This window comes from Archocentrus centrarchus, chromosome 9 (genome assembly GCF_007364275.1).
Source record: "Archocentrus centrarchus isolate MPI-CPG fArcCen1 chromosome 9, fArcCen1, whole genome shotgun sequence".
Classification (NCBI taxonomy): domain Eukaryota; kingdom Metazoa; phylum Chordata; class Actinopteri; order Cichliformes; family Cichlidae; genus Archocentrus; species Archocentrus centrarchus.
In genome coordinates this window covers 27,184,623-27,201,010 of record NC_044354.1, presented here as the reverse complement: position 1 = coordinate 27,201,010, position 16,388 = coordinate 27,184,623, and the positions used below count along the sequence as shown (strand labels likewise).

Here is a 16,388-nt window from a genome sequence, read left to right as displayed (position 1 = left end):
AGAAGCACGCAGATACACAGGTCCTGTGTAATACTCAACATGTCAGGTGCAGGAATAAGGAGGACTCGGTTTTGAACATTATGAACAAACTCACATTCAGTGATTGTTCTTTACATTTCAGGTCTCCAAAGAGATGCCGTGTCAGGCTGCTGATGTGGACGCATGCAGATCTTTTCCAGACAACTCACCAGAGGTAATTTTCATCTTCAATGACCTATTTACTTTATAAAACAAACTCATGAGAGTGATATTCAGTACTATTCAGATACTGAGGTCCTATGTAATGCTCAACATGTAAGATGCAGGAATTTGGAAAATACAAGTACAAAAGAATGAAAGTTACATTTAGAAGCGCGCAGATACACAGGTCCTGTGTAATACTCAACATGTCAGGTGCAGGAATAAGGAGGACTCGGTTTTGAACATTATGAACAAACTCACATTCAGTGATTGTTCTGTACATTTCAGGTCTCCAAAGAGATTTCGTTTCAGGCTGCTGATGTGGACGCATGCAGATCTTTTCCAGACAACTCACCAGAGGTAATTTTCATCTTCAATGACCTATTTACTTTATAAAACAAACTCATGAGAGTGATATTCAGTACTATTCAGATACTGAGGTCCTATGTAATGCTCAACATGTAAGATGCAGGAATTTGGAAAATACAAGTACAAAAGAATGAAAGTTACATTTAGAAGCGCGCAGATACACAGGTCCTGTGTAATACTCAACATGTCAGGTGCAGGAATAAGGAGGACTCGGTTTTGAACATTATGAACAAACTCACATTCAGTGATTGTTCTGTACATTTCAGGTCTCCAAAGAGATTTCGTTTCAGGCTGCTGATGTGGACGCATGCAGATCTTTTCCAGACAACTCACCAGAGGTAATTTTCATCTTCAATGACCTATTTACTTTATAAAACAAACTCATGAGAGTGATGTTCAGCACTATTCAGATACAGAGTCCTATGTAATGCTCAACATGTAAGATGCAGGAATTTGGAGGACTGATTTTTGAAAATACAAGTACAAAAGAATGAAGGTTATATTTAGAAGCGCGCAGATACACAGGTCCTGTGTAATACTCAACATGTCAGGTGCAGGAATAAGGAGGACTGAGTTTTGAAAATACAAGTACAAAAGAAAGTTACACTTAGAAGCACACAGATACACAGGTCCTGTGTAATACTCAACATGTCAGGTGCAGGAATAAGGAGGACTCGGTTTTGAACATTATGAACAAACTCACATTCAGTGATTGTTCTTTACATTTCAGGTCTCCAAAGAGATGCCGTGTCAGGCTGCTGATGTGGACGCATGCAGATCTTTTCCAGACAACTCACCAGAGGTAATTTTCATCTTCAATGACCTATTTACTTTATAAAACAAACTCATGAGAGTGATATTCAGTACTATTCAGATACTGAGGTCCTATGTAATGCTCAACATGTAAGATGCAGGAATTTGGAGGACTGATTTTTGAAAATACAAGTACAAAAGAATGAAGGTTATATTTAGAAGCGCGCAGATACACAGGTCCTGTGTAATACTCAACATGTCAGGTGCAGGAATAAGGAGGACTGAGTTTTGAAAATACAAGTACAAAAGAATGAAAGTTACACTTAGAAGCACGGAGATACACAGGTCCTGTGTAATACTCAACATGTAAGGTGCAGGAATAAGGAGGACTCGGTTTTGAACATTATGAACAAACTCACATTCAGTGATTGTTCTTTACATTTCAGGTCTCCAAAGAGATTTCGTTTCAGGCTGCTGATGTGGACGCATGCAGATCTTTTCCAGACAACTCACCAGAGGTAATTTTCATCTTCAATGACCTATTTACTTTATAAAACAAACTCATGAGAGTGATATTCAGCACTATTCAGATACAGAGTCCTATGTAATGCTCAACATGTAAGATGCAGGAATTTGGAGGACTGATTTTTGAAAATACAAGTACAAAAGAATGAAGGTTATAATTAGAAGCGCGCAGATACACAGGTCCTGTGTAATACTCAACATGTCAGGTGCAGGAATAAGGAGGACTGAGTTTTGAAAATAAAAGTACAAAAGAAAGTTACACTTAGAAGCATGCAGATACACAGGTCCTGTGTAATACTCAACATGTCAGGTGCAGGAATAAGGAGGACTCGGTTTTGAACATTATGAACAAACTCACATTCAGTGATTGTTCTTTACATTTCAGGTCTCCAAAGAGATGCCGTGTCAGGCTGCTGATGTGGACGCATGCAGATCTTTTCCAGACAACTCACCAGAGGTAATTTACATCTTCAATGAGTTATTTACTTTATAAAACAAACTCATGAGAGTGATATTCAGTACTATTCAGATACACAGGTCCTATGTAATCCTCAAAATGTAAGATGCAGGAATTTGGAGGACTGATTTTTGAAAATACAAGTACAAAAGAACGAAAGTTACATTTAGAAGTGCGCAGACACACAGGTCCTGTGTAATACTCAGCTTGATAGGTTCATACATTAGGTGGACATTATTTCTTTTTTTTTAATTTAGAAGCCTAGACTCATTCAGTGTTCATCCCTTCATTTTAGCTCTCCAAAGAGTTGCTGTGTCAGGCTTCTGATGTGGATGCCTGCAGATCATTTTCGGGCAACTCACCAGAGGTAATTTTCATCTCTAACGACTTCTTAACTTTTACTTTTTTAAATTTTCACTCATATAAATTATATTCAGTTGTGTATAGATTCAGTTGGTTTTTGTAATCTTTAATTTCACAAGTTAATACATTATGAAGATTATAAATCCAGTTCAGTCTTCTGAAGCATGTATATTCAAATTATTTTTTGGGGTGGGGTGGGGTTGTTTTTTTGTTTTTTTTCAGGTGAGATATCTGCTCACCATCAAGAATATGGAGCATGACCATATTCTTAAGGGTCATGCTCCATGCATGCTTTTATACAATATATTTATGTACAATACCAGTCAAAAGTTTTGACACACCTTCTCATTTTAATGAGAATGAGAAGTTGGCTCCAAACTTTTAACGGGTAGAGTAAATCCACAGTGAATGTATGTTTTTGTTCTATTTTAGTTGATTAGTTAGGTTTGTTCTGCTGAAGAACAAGCTAGGTTGAGAGGGGATCTTTTTTCTGTTATTCCAGGTGTGTAATTTTTCCTCTGAATTTTACATGGCAACAAGTTATTAATGTAGATTTAAGGTTTGAAGTTTCTAATTTCTAAACAATTTCATTCACAACAGGGATAACACATACAAATCATGTCACTTTCATCCTTAATTCATGTTTTTATAGAAACAGAGTACAAACGATTCATTGGTTTTGATATTCTACACTTCACAAGTGTCCGTTAAGATTCTTATCTTATGATTACACTTTTTTTTGGTCAACAGGACTGTGATCATGATCTTGTCCCTGACAAAATGTCAAGTTTAGAAAAATGTGTTTCATGTGGAGGACCTTTTGCACCTCTGAAATGGAGTGGTGTAAGATGTAAAGGTAATTTTTTGAAAATGGAAGGGGGGCTTCATCTGTATCTTTTGAATGTGATGCCACAGGAACACTTTTAAAAACCTGTTCCATGTGTAGCTGTGCTATATGTTTAAAATGAGCCATTTGCTGCTGCACTGACTTTTTAAGTACTTTCCATGCTACCTTCTTTTATTAATTCTTAATTTTCTCTTTCTAGTTTGCAACCAGTCCTGGCACAAAAAGTGTTATGTTAAACACAAGGTGGACATCACTGAACTTCTGCAAGTGGTAAGCTTTTTAGTAGAATTATTCTCGGTGCAATGCTTTCCAAGTATGCAAAATATAATATATGTATATACGATGGTTTTTAATCATTATCAGGTCTGTACAGAACCAAGTTCAAGTGAGGTGGTATCATCAGAAGAGGAGTATGTTCCTGATTCCATAGATGATTCAAACAGCTCGTGCGATGACAGATCAGAGCCTTTAAAAATCAGTTACAAACAAGTACAGAATTGTGAGGTCTCCACCAGCAAGTCTTCTTCCAAAAACAAAAGACACCACCAAGAAAGTTTTGTAGAGGAAAACAGAGAGCCCGTTTCTGAAGCTGCAGAATCATCAACTGAAGATATGATCAGCACAAGTCAGCTTGAAGTATCAAGAGTTACTGGCAATATAGGAAACGCTGATGCCGAAGACATATTTGTTGATGATGGTGCTGATGCTATGGCTGAAAAAGTCTCAAACACGTCATCCTTGCTCAGAAATAAAACTTACTGCTACATTTGTGGGAAACTACAGACAAAGTTTACACTTCACTTAAAAACTCACGAGAAAACACATGCAGATGTTGCTCAAGTTTTAAGTCTTCCCAAGAGGTCCAAACAACGTATGAAAATGCTTATAAAGCTTCGCAACAAGGGAAACCACAAGCATAACTCAGAGGTCTTGGCGAGTGGAGTTGGATCACTAAAACTAAGACGCACATCAAAGAAAAAGACAATGCAAAAGATTACATTCACTGCATGTACTGCCAGGCATTATATCTGCGACGAGATCTTTGGCGACATGTTCGAAAATGTTCTTCAAAAGCAGTAGAAGCCACTTCAGAGATTGGAAGAAAAAAAGTTTTGTCTTTGGCCTCTATGAATGAGTCAGCTTTGTGTCAGCAGATATCACCAGGTGTTTGGAGCGTGTTAGCTGTTATGAAAGATGATGAAATAACTTCTACTGTGCGAAGTGACTTCTCTATTCTTCAGCTGGCCCAATCATTCTTTAACAAATATGGACAGGATCCCACCAAATATGACTACATTCGCCAGAGACTCAGAGAATCTGGAAGACTCCTGCTCACGCTTCGCAAGGAATTCTCAATACATAGTCTTGAGGATGCTGTGAGACCTGAAAATTTTGATGTGGTTATCAAAGCGGTCAAGAAAGTATCCGGGTATGATGAAGAAAAGCACTGCTACCGTACTCCAAGCCTTGCTCTAAAGTTAGGTCACTCACTACAGAAAGTCAGTGATATTTTACATTGCAGAGCACTCATGGCACAAGACAGTACGCTGATAAAGTCAACCCAGAGTTTCAAAACTCTCTATGCTACAAAGTGGTCTGAACTCATCTCTCACACCGCTTTAACTATGTTGAATGAGCAGCAGTTTAACAAGCCCTCCACTCTTCCTTTCACCGAAGATGTTCAGCGTCTTCACAGACATCTGGAGAAGACTACAGAACAAGCATTGAAGGACTTGGAAGACAATAGTTCACCAAAATCATATAGTGAACTGTGTAAAGCCACCATGGCAAATATAATACTTTTTAACAGAAGAAGAGGGGGAGAAATTTCAAAGATGACAATGAATGGCTTTCTGGAAAGAGACACAAGTCCCCTGCATAAGGACGTCGCATTTGGACTGACAGAATTTGAACTTCGCCTTTGTCAACACTTCAGTCGTGTTGAATTAAGGGGTAAAAGAGGCCGGAAGGTTGCAGTGTTACTCTCGCCAGACATGGTGAATGCCATAACACGCCTAATAGAAAAAAGAAAAGACTGTGGTGTTCTGGCAGAAAACCTGTTCCTGTTTGCCAGACCTCATTGTCTGACTCCCTACAGAGGACAGGACTGTTTGAGGTTTTATGCCAGTGAATGTGGGGCTGAAAACCCTGAGCTCCTCAGGTCAACGCAATTACGCAAACATGTTGCGACTTTGTCTCAGATCTTGAACCTCAAGAATCACGAGTTGGACCAAGTTGCTAACTTCCTTGGCCACGATATTCGCGTTCATCGTGAATATTACAGACTTCCTGAGGCTACTACCCAGCTGGCCAAGATATCCAAACTGCTGCTTGCCATGGAGAAAGGATCTCTCAGAAGCCTTCAAGGCAAAACACTTGACGAGAATGAAATCGAAGGTAATGCCATTTAAAGTTGTTTACATTAAAAATTAGACATGTTTCTAGCAAATATATGGTAGCAAAATGGAACACACATTGTGCATAGGCAACTTATAACACTTTAACCTCATGGTTCATTAAGGCAATATAATTTATTTTAACTAGACAACCTACAGTTGACCGATTCAGATGCTGAGAGTGAGGTCGATGCTGAGAGTGAGGTAGATGAAGCAAATCTCACACATCCACAGACCGGTAAGTACTGTGTGATATATATATATATATATATATATATATATATATATATATATATATATATATATAAGGAATCTGTTGAGGAACCTAGCGTGTATTTATTGTCACCAGATGGTTAGACTTTTAACAGTTTAGCTACATGCTATGTTGTATTCGTAACCAATTTTAATTTCACTGTCAAGTCAATAACTAAAATTTCTTGCTGTTTTCTAGTATTTCAGACATATATTGAGGGGACATTAATTTGTATCTGAAATACTAGAAAACAGCAAGGGCCTGAATGACTTAGGTCCCAGATAGCAATTGAGCACTCATGCAAAGAGACTTCCACAGTTGGTTTGTGTTCTACAGATGGGTCTCTCTGAAGTCGCATAAAAAGACGGCAAAGGGTGTAGTATGTCAATTAGATTTTTGAACATTTCCTGGTTTATTCTGTAAAAGTGTGCTTTTGTCCAAACTTGACTTCATGTGCCAAATGAAATTCAGTCCCAAGGACTTCAAATTTCAGTGGAAAAGGCAAATAACCATAAGATATTATTATTATTATTATTATTATTATTATTATTATTATTATGAGAGTAAACATTACCTTTCCACATAGCAAGTTAACCAAAATTTCACTGTAATACTTCTACTCATCTTTCTATGTATGCAATGAAATATATTATATTTTATTACAGGTTCTGCAGGACCATTGATGGCTAGGCAACCTGTCGAGGAACCTCCAGGCATGTCTGCGCCATTATCACAAGGTTAGCCCATATCCTCAGTATACTAACATGTCACCATTTTTGATTGCTTTTAGGCTATGAAATAATGCACAGTGGATTCAGACCTTCTTCACTCATTTCAATTTTGTTGTCACAGCAACAGTTCAAATAAATGGGTGATATGTAAGCTAAATTTCAAGTGATCTGAATGTAGAATACAGAAGTAGTAGCTATAACTGATGACCAGGACAGTCTTTTCAATCTAACAATTTACACATTGAATACATTACAGTGCAACAATTAACATATAGGCATGGCTGCTGCTTTTCAGTGTGCACAACAGCAACTACAGCGTCTAGGCTTGCACTTCCTAATATAAAAATAAAAGCACTTCCTATCATACCATTCACAATGATGAATCAACTTAAGCAAATAATGTTCTTAGCTTTCAACTGCAGACAGTTGAGTTCAGACTGGCCAATGCTTAAGTACAGGGAGTTACATTAATCTAAGCACAATGTAATAAAGGCATGAATGACTTTTTCTAAATTGCCCCTTCTAAGATAAGGTTTGACTCTGGCTAGAAGCCGAAGCTGAAAGAAGCTAGCCTTGACCACAGAGCTAATCTGCTTGTCTAATTTGAACACCCCATCAATAACACCAAGATTCCTTACCTGTGATGGTATATAAGGTGCTAGTAGGCCAAGAGAAATGGTAAGAACCTGGACCAAGTCAGGGTGACCAAACAGGTTAATCTGTTTTGTTTTAATTTAATCTTAAGAACTTTAAGTCCATCTTTGTCTTAATATCCCTCATGCAATTAAACACAGCATAAATAGATTTCTTGGAAGGTGCCTTTAATGGCATGTAAACCTGCACATCGTCAGCAAAGCAGTGAAAAGGAATATTATACTTCCTAAATGTCGACCCCAGGGTAGCATGTAAATGGAGAACTGTAGAGCACCAAGAACTGACCCCGGGGGAACCCCACAGGTCAGAGGGGCCACCGAGGAAGAAAACTGCCCCAACAGCAGACAGAAGGCTCTATCTGTGAGGCATCCCCTCATTAACAAGGAGTAGCGATGCAACCTCCCAACAAGCATGTAGTTTTGAGATCTGACAAAGAGCCCAGCAGAAAAAAGAACACAAATAAACATTCTGGTAAATGCTACCACACATACACAAGTCACTAAACACCAAATTACTTAAGCACAAAAGCACAACTGAAGCATGGTCAAAAGAAATTATCCACACCACCCAAAGGCAATATGGTGACCATTCTCTTTCTGCAGGATACTGTGAGCTGATATTTTAGCTAATATATCTGGCCTAAATGCACATACCATATAAAACTGTACCTTGTATTAAATTGATACATTTTCAAACTGTCAATATTCAGATGCTAGAAAATAGATGCAATTTAGTGATCAGTAATAGGACTAATGTTTATAGTACTTTCTTTATACATATTTTAATCTGTAATGTTTTTTCAAAACAGCAAAACACCAAAAAACTGTAATAAGCAAAGCAATGGGAATATATTTTCTAATTTGGTTATTAAGTTAGATTTAGTACACCAGGGTTCTCAACTTTGGGCTTTTGCTGATACAGCACCTATAGAGAAACGTGGTGCTGAGTGGGATCTAGGGACCAGCAAGCCTCTTTTGGCTTTGGATGGTTCTATGAAAGCTGCTGAGGCCTGTTTGTCAAACAAATACTATTTTGAAATTACGAAAATGCCTTTTCTTCAGAATTCAATCATATAATCAACCACACTTACCAAGCAAGTGTCAATGGCAGAATAAGCTGTTTAGCATTGGCAGAAATTTATTTTCATCTGTGCAACGCACATGCTCATTTCTGTAGCTTGTCCCGCTAATGTATGTTCTTTATTAATTCACATTTTAAAAGGGGAATAAATAGGCATTATATCAGTACATAATTTATAGCCAAGAACCATTGTTTTAACAAATAATATACTAAACACAAATTTCCTTATTTAAAAACTGTTTAAAATGGAGTTGGTTTTCATTAATAATTTATTTGTCTTTTTTCTAGTATCTCTGGAAAGTGCTAGAAGAGCAAAAAAGAATCCATGGTCTCCCATGGAGGTTGTCGCAGTCATATTGTTTTAATGTTTGTCAATGTGTTGTCTTTTACTACTATTGTATATTCATGACGTTTTCTGTTGTTTGTCCTTCTGCCTAGGGACTACAGATGCAAATTAGCAAATATGCTATAATCTGGCTCATTTACAATCTGTACTAAGTATTGATTGTTTTATTAATGTGCATTGTCCCAAATAAATAAAATAAAAAATAAAAATGAGACATTTTGGCGAACACATCAAAAAAGGAAAACTGGCCACTATGATTGAATGCCAGCAATGCAAGAAGGCTGAAGATCCTGCTCTGGCTGCCCACTCTATCCAAAACATAAGAGATTTTGTAAGGAATCGGGGCATAACTATGAAAAGAAAAGAAAATCCTGGATAGAATATGGGAATGTGATGAATTGTCCTTTAGTGATATCATCAGGACACATGGGATATTAAGGGTAAGACCAGAAGCAATCTCTGTGTCCTGATGATATCACTGGTGGACAATTTAAATATTTCATCTTGTGGAGGCAGGAGAAGGGCTGACAGTATTCCAGTTATATTGGCAAACTGGGTGTTGAACAGAATATGTAAACATACTGATATTTTACAGTATATATTGTTTGGTGTGGATTGGTTACTGTACGTTTCAGTTTTATTTCTACTGTGAGACGATGGGTAAGTTCATCTTGTTCACTCAATTTTTGTTTAATCTGTTTGATGATTTAACAGACTTGCATAATTTCATTTTGCCATTCATAATTTTTCCTTTCTGTTCACAAATAGGATTCTGTTGCTTAGTGAAAGTTACTGCTACTGCCGCTTACTTAGTGAAGGTGCTGTAAAATGCAGTCCATGTCTTTCTGTTTAGTCATTTTTCATTTATCCATGTTGGCCTTTTTATGCATGAAAATTACATGTTTGTGTATGTGTATGGCCATTGTCCTGACAAATAAAGTTGGCCCTGGCAATTACTGTTTGTGTCATGGGCGGAGCTAAGTACCTCATTATTGTTTGTCCTCTTAATACAGCATTGTGTCAGGTTCTTATATTTTGAGTTCTGATGTGTGTATCTAAATTTTGAAGTGAGATTTGTGTTGTATAGTTCAAACAGAATTTTTTAAGATTTACTACATCTTTCTAGCATGAGTGGAAAGGGGTGTCCGTTTAGTGTTGCAAAAAACTGGTTTGAAAAAATTGTCCTTCTAATACACCAAAACCAGTATGTGTGTGTGTGTGTGTGTGTGTGTGTGTGTGTGTGTGTGTTTAGAAACAGTTAACTAAAGCAGTTAAAACAAACAGGGTAGACTGACTCACCCTGCCTACAACACAGCCGGGTTACCAGCTCTTCTTAGAAGGCCCCGGCTTCCACTTCTGTGAATTTATTTTCCGCATGTTATATGACACAGTCCGGCTAATTTAAAAGCCATTCATCAGTTCGCAGAGGACGCACATTTGAGCACTTAAAGATTTGATGGAAAGGAAGTCAAACAGCCTGTTGACTGAATCCATTTACAACAAGAATTCCTCAAGTTTTTGCAGTCATTTGAATCTGTTCAAAGAGCTCTGCAGTAATGTGTGAGATATGATGCGGTGCTGCTGAGAAATTTATTAAATAGCAGATCCTTTAACACTTCCATTAAGCAGTGGTCAATATGGATACAGCTGTGTAATAATGCCCAGGGTGCTTCAAGAGGTCACTATTTGATTCTGAGAAGTGCAGTTGGGGGCAGCACGGTGGTTAACACTGCTGCCTCAAAGGTCTGGGTTCGATTCCACCTTGGCCCAGGCCTCTCTCTGTGTGGAGTTTCATACAAGCACTTCCATGTGTAACTAAGCTGAGTGCTTACTGTCTAACATTCACACTCCTACTTGTCACAGTGCTGTTTAATTTCAACCAGTCTTTTAACTATAATCTTTAATTTAGACCATAGTTTAGCATCACTTTTTCATCCTTTTCTTTCTTTTTTCTTTTTTTTTTACATACGCATGAATTACCATCCACTTTATTACTTACACCTTGTTAGTCCTGGGTTGGACCCCTCCTTTGCAACCAGAGGATGGGTCCACCATGTTTATAAGAGAATGGACATGGTCAGCAACAATATATCATTTAAACCATAATCAGCTGGTACTAAGGGTTCCAAAATGTGCCAACAAAATTTCCCCTACACCACTGCACAACCAACAGTCTGAACCATTGATGCAAGGTACGATGGAGCCATGCTTCATATTATTATACCAAATTCTGATACTCCCAGGTTTTTCCAGGTTTGTGTTGTCCAATTTTGGTGAGTGTGTGTGAACTGAAGCCTCAGTTTCCAGTTTAGCTGAGAGGAGCGGTACCAAGTGTGGTCTTCTGCTGATGTAGCTCATATTAAAGGTTTCATGCATTGCACCTTCAGAGATGCTCTTCTGCATCTCTTGGTTATAAGAAGTTCATATTTGAGTCACTGTTGACTTAATTTCAGCTCTAAGCAGTCTGCCCATCCTTGTCTGATCTCTGACATCAGATGTTTTCATCCAGAGAGCTGCTGCTCACTGGATGTTTTCTCTTTTTCGAAACCATTCTATGTAAAACCTAAAGATGGTTGTGCAGGAACATCTGAGTAGATCAGAGGTTTCAGAAATAGACCAGCCACATTCGGAGTCACAGTGAGCAATAACATGTATTAGGACATTAAATGTAAGCTTTAAATCCAGGTTTATCAAATATCACTTGCTGAGTAATGCTTACTTTTGAAATGAATCTCTCTAGTCACCAGTTAGCTACATAGCTGCAAGTAACTGGTGACTGTTGAGGCCTCAAATTAAGTGACGTTATGTTGAGCATTTCTGTCCCTGTCTTGCAACACGTTACTGTTACACCAAAGTCCAACCTCACTGTGGCCTGTGGTCATTCTGTGCTAAAAGTCACTTATTCATTTACATTTGTGCTGTTTTAAATAAAAGCTGTCAAGGCCACCGACCTTAACAGGTGGAAACAATTTAACAAAACAACAGAATTACAACAACAAACTACATAACAAGATAAAACTCATAAAGAAAGTTGGAGTTGATTTGTTTTGTTTTTATGTATTTATTTCTATAGTCCAAATTTGGGCAGAGTTATGTAATCTTTGGCCCAGGTTAATAATAATAATAATAAGAACTACTACTGCTAATAATAAGAACAAAAACAACTACAACAGTATTAATAAGAATAACAAAAGAACAAAACTACTATTACTACTACTACTACTAAAATTAATAATGAAAAGAACAATAACACTATTAATAAGTATAACAAGAAACCCCCTATGAGCAAGCACTTGAGTACAAATGAGTAAGTAAATAAAGGAGAAAAAAAAGGTTAAAAGCCAGGCATCTCAGGACGTTTGAGGTGTGCCTTGAGCTTAGTTGTGCAGCCAGGGGTGCTACTGAAGCTGCTCCAAGGTGGCCCGCTGTTGTGGGTCTAGAGTTAAACACTTCCTCATAAAATTATGGCAGTCTGATTAGAGAGAGGACAGAAAACAAAGCAAAGATCAGTAAACTGCAGCAATCTTTTGGAACTTGTAAACAAAACATTTCTACTGTGTCAGCACCAAAACACAGCTGTTCTATCATTGTTTCACCTTGGGAGAGGTCATCGTTAAAAGAAATTCCCCCACAGAGGAACTCAGTGGTGGTAAAATAGTGGTCTCCATCAAGCATTTCGTAAAGCACCGCGCCCAGCTGCCAGACTGTGGTGGGGGCAGCCTCATACCTCCCATCTACGAAAAACTCTGGAGGGGTGTATGCTTTGGTTCCTGCAATGCACAGACAGAAAGGAAGGATGAGGAACAGGATCAGACTGAAAATAAAATCATCACTCTGCAGAGCAACGGCTGAATCAAGGGCAGAAGCCAGATGTCATATCAAGGAACCTGGTGAATGGCTTTTCTTGTATGGAGCAACCACATCGAAAGTCGATGACCCGCACTAGTAGGTCACTGGAGCCGGTTTCAAGGAGCAGGTTTTCGACCTTGATATCACGATGGAAGATGTCTTCTCTCTGCATCATTAAGGCTGCATCCACCAGCTGCTTCACGATGTTCTGAAACACAAAGAGGACAGTCAGAGAGCTGAAGAAGGGACTGAATACCGACAGTGTGACAACTAGCTCTGTGGAGCTTCTCTGGGCCAGATTTTAGTACCTTAGCAACATCCTCCTCCAGGGGTCCACCATTGTTCTCCATAAAGGTCAGCAGGCTCTCACACGGGTCTGGTCTTTCCATGACCAGAACGACCTCCTGCTCAAGGTCGTACCAGTCCAGAATTGAGAAAACTGCAGAAGTTCCTACTCACCCTTGTCCACCTCCCACGTTCATCATGAGGAGAACCTCCAGTGGGACCATGGAGGTCTTCCCTTTTATGTCTTAAAAAAAGAAAAGTGAATGAGTGCATGAGTTTTTCTGTCTGGTTTCTTCACAAACAGCAAATGTACAGGAAGGTGAAACATTTTAAAATATTTGAATCACTCACCACTCTTTGATGTTCCACATTTTCCGCATGTGTTTGAGGGCCACCTACAGATCAAGGAGTACTTTGGTTAGTGCAGGGAATGGTGGCAACGTGCGCGACATACAAGAATTTGTGCGTTATACTCACTGGTAAGTTGTCGGTCTTTCTCGTTCCCACATAAACGGATAGCCGCCTTCTCCAAGCATGTCAAGCTCCATGTACTTCTCCTCAAAGAGAGCTACACACAGATACATGTTTTACTGTTGTAAATAGTCAATGGGCTGGTTCTTATATAGTGCTTTTCTGCGCTACTTGAGCACTCATAGCACTTTATGCCACATGCCTCATCTCTATTCCCCCTCACTTGCTTACCTACATCTGAATATGTAACATTATCTTGAGATTAATAAACTGTTTTCAAATTTGAACTTTGAGAATTATGTGTTCTTTTCTTCAATGCAGGATACAGCAGAAAATGTTACCGGCGCCAGCCCTAGGGGAAGCTGGGCGGTAGCAAGCGGCACACAGCTGAGGTCAGGCTGTGTTGCCCGCGGGTGAGAATTAATGCAGTGGCTGTGGAAAAGACGGAGAGGAGACGATGACAACAGGCCACCAGCTCGTTTAATTCTGACATCATGAGAAAAACCAAACTCATTGCTTACAATAAACATCAAATGATATAAAAACAACTTCAATAATTATTAGTAATAAACCAAAACTACAGTAGACAAATAACTTGTTCATAAAGTGCAAATAATATGATACATAACGCCCAAATAATGCACATTTCAAACAGGACAGTAATAAATTGTAACAAAATAATGTAAACAAACCATTTGTATTTCCATTTGTACAATAGCTTACTTCGATTTGACTGTAATATAGCTTAACCCACTCTATGATGCTGCTTCAGACAGCTTCCGTAGCTTTACCTCACTTCCAGTATAACACACCCACGCACACACCCCCAAACACACCCCCAAGAGCTTATTAGCCCCATAACCGGAAGTATGCCTGATGGCGGGTAACACACTGAAAAGACTTAACATGGCGGTCTGACTTCGCCCTAAAGTCAGAGAGTAATCATACACAATATAATCCAAACTGACCTCATCTTATTAAAGGCACTTCTGTAAATCACACCGCTTGTATAGTGCCTAACAGCAACTTCTTTTACTACTGTCTCCTCTAGCCCCGAGCAATGGCGGACTTGCGATAGAAATGAAGCTGCCTGCCTTACTGGCAAATACAACTCTTTCCCACACTAAAACACACTTAAACATTCCCATCTTATTCAAAACGTTTGTACATAACTCCACACTCATTAAGATAACTTTAGAACAAGGTTTGGATCACTAAAAGAACTTTGATCGCTTACCTGTGGAAAAGACGGAGAGGAGACGATGACAACAGGCCACCAGCTCGTTTAATTCTGACGCTGCGGCTGCGTATCGGCCCTCTAGTCTCCACAGTAATGCAATAGCACCCCCTATTGGTGACATACATTTTGTGCCTCTGACTTAAGAAATACACATTAGTATATTTAAAAAAAATAGAGGGGGTCTCTGTTTTAACACAAAATTTGTTTCAATCCGTTACAAAAACAGTCAAATTCAGACATGTTTGCACAACTAGAAATACTCTGGTTTATTTGAAGGAGCTGACAGGAAACCATGCAGAAGGAAGCACAAAAGCTCCACAATTGCTTGCTGTGAATTCTCACACTTATCATTAACATAACTTTTCTTAAACAAAAAGAAAATCCCAGATGCTTCCGCATCATCTTCCAACTTCTTTGCACACAGCTGTATCGTGGAATGTATCCAGTCCTACACGTTTGTGTTTGTGTATGTTAGCGCTTGCTGGAGTCTTGTTAAAGAGGACGGCCATCGTATAACTACTCAGCATTTTGTGTCTGTTGTAAAAAGTGTCCATCAGCTGCTAAGAAACTCTGCTTCACATGTTAGAAAAGCACGTGGAAGCTAAACACGGCTCCAAAACAGTGTTGTGGAGGAGACCAATGCTGTGCTCCAACTCAGAAATGATTGTTTTACTTCGGAAATGTTTTTATATTTGTACTGTTTACTGACCATTTGACCGTTACACTTTGAGCCCTGAAACTGACGTCTGATTGCATCAAATTACTATGATTACTATTAGCGAAAGAAATTCAGTGAAGGTAAATGTGGCAAGAGTTGATGGGAAAAGGCTTAAAACCTGCATGCTAATAGAGAATTTGCAAACCTGACTAAACAATACAAGCTAAAGCTCACTGTTATTGCCTTTAGCACTTTCAGTTTACCTCTGTCGCATGTGAATGCGTTCCCACTGCTTGGTATGGAGGCTGATGGACTGCTGCAGCCTGGGGAGGGGTCACAGGCGTGCTCCCTGTTTGAGGTCCCGGCAGCTTCTCAGCTCCGTCCTGCTCCTTCCAGTTAGCCCCCCTGATGGCTTCACTGGAGTTTGCACAGCTAGGTTTGCACTTCAGTTTTTTTTTCAAGTGTCCCCCTTTCGGTGTTCGCCTTCCTTTCGGTGTTCGCCTTCCTTTTGGCACCCTTTGCTGGCACAGCCTCAAATGCCTACTTAGTGGGTCCAGTGGCACACCGCTGCCTTTTTCTGGGGGACTCTGCTGTTGTGCTGGCCTCCCTCTTTGCAGACATGCTGCAATTTTCTCCCAGGCTGCAGTTGAGTTTGGTGGCGGGACCACAGCTCTCTACAAATGAGAGGGTTCGCGTCCCGGCCCGTCGCCAATTTGCCCGCGTGTCTTTCCCCCATTTCCTGTCACTCTCCACTGTAGACAAAAGCCGCAGAGTGTGAAGTACAGCGAGAAACAGTGTTATGTCTATGCTTAACACTTTGGGAGGGTACCAAAGAGACATGGTCCAGGGAGTGTATAATCCAACCTGATTTTTTTTCTGCTGCTCTTTCTCTCAGTCGGACAGAGTGGATTGAGTCCAGGGATGGGACAAT

The 16,388-nt window shown here is 39.3% G+C and overlaps 1 protein-coding gene and 1 pseudogene across 1 annotated transcript; one reads left to right on the top strand and one right to left on the bottom strand.

The window, feature by feature from the left end:
* Positions 1–3,704: 3,704 nt before the first annotated feature.
* LOC115786043 (uncharacterized) lies at positions 3,705–9,078 on the top strand. The gene is made up of 5 exons (XM_030738051.1): positions 3,705–3,764; positions 3,858–5,891; positions 6,039–6,128; positions 6,809–6,880; positions 8,897–9,078. The coding sequence occupies exons 2-5, from the start codon at positions 4,502–4,504 to the stop codon at positions 8,971–8,973; spliced, it is 1,629 nt and encodes a 542-aa protein (XP_030593911.1). The 5' UTR covers positions 3,705–3,764; positions 3,858–4,501; the 3' UTR covers positions 8,974–9,078.
* A 3,022-nt stretch (positions 9,079–12,100) lies between these two features.
* LOC115786234 (serine/threonine-protein kinase pim-2-like) lies at positions 12,101–14,849 on the bottom strand (annotated as a pseudogene).
* Positions 14,850–16,388: the final 1,539 nt, after the last annotated feature.

Bases quoted from the DNA above. Each gene is read 5' to 3' on its own strand.
- LOC115786043 (XM_030738051.1), top strand. From the start codon at position 4,502: ATGTACTGCCAGGCATTATATCTGCGACGAGATCTTTGGCGACATGTT. The intron at 5,892-6,038 runs GTAATGCCATTT...TATTTTAACTAG, and splicing joins TGACGAGAATGAAATCGAAG to ACAACCTACAGTTGACCGAT. The intron at 6,881-8,896 runs GTTAGCCCATAT...TCTTTTTTCTAG, and splicing joins GTCTGCGCCATTATCACAAG to TATCTCTGGAAAGTGCTAGA.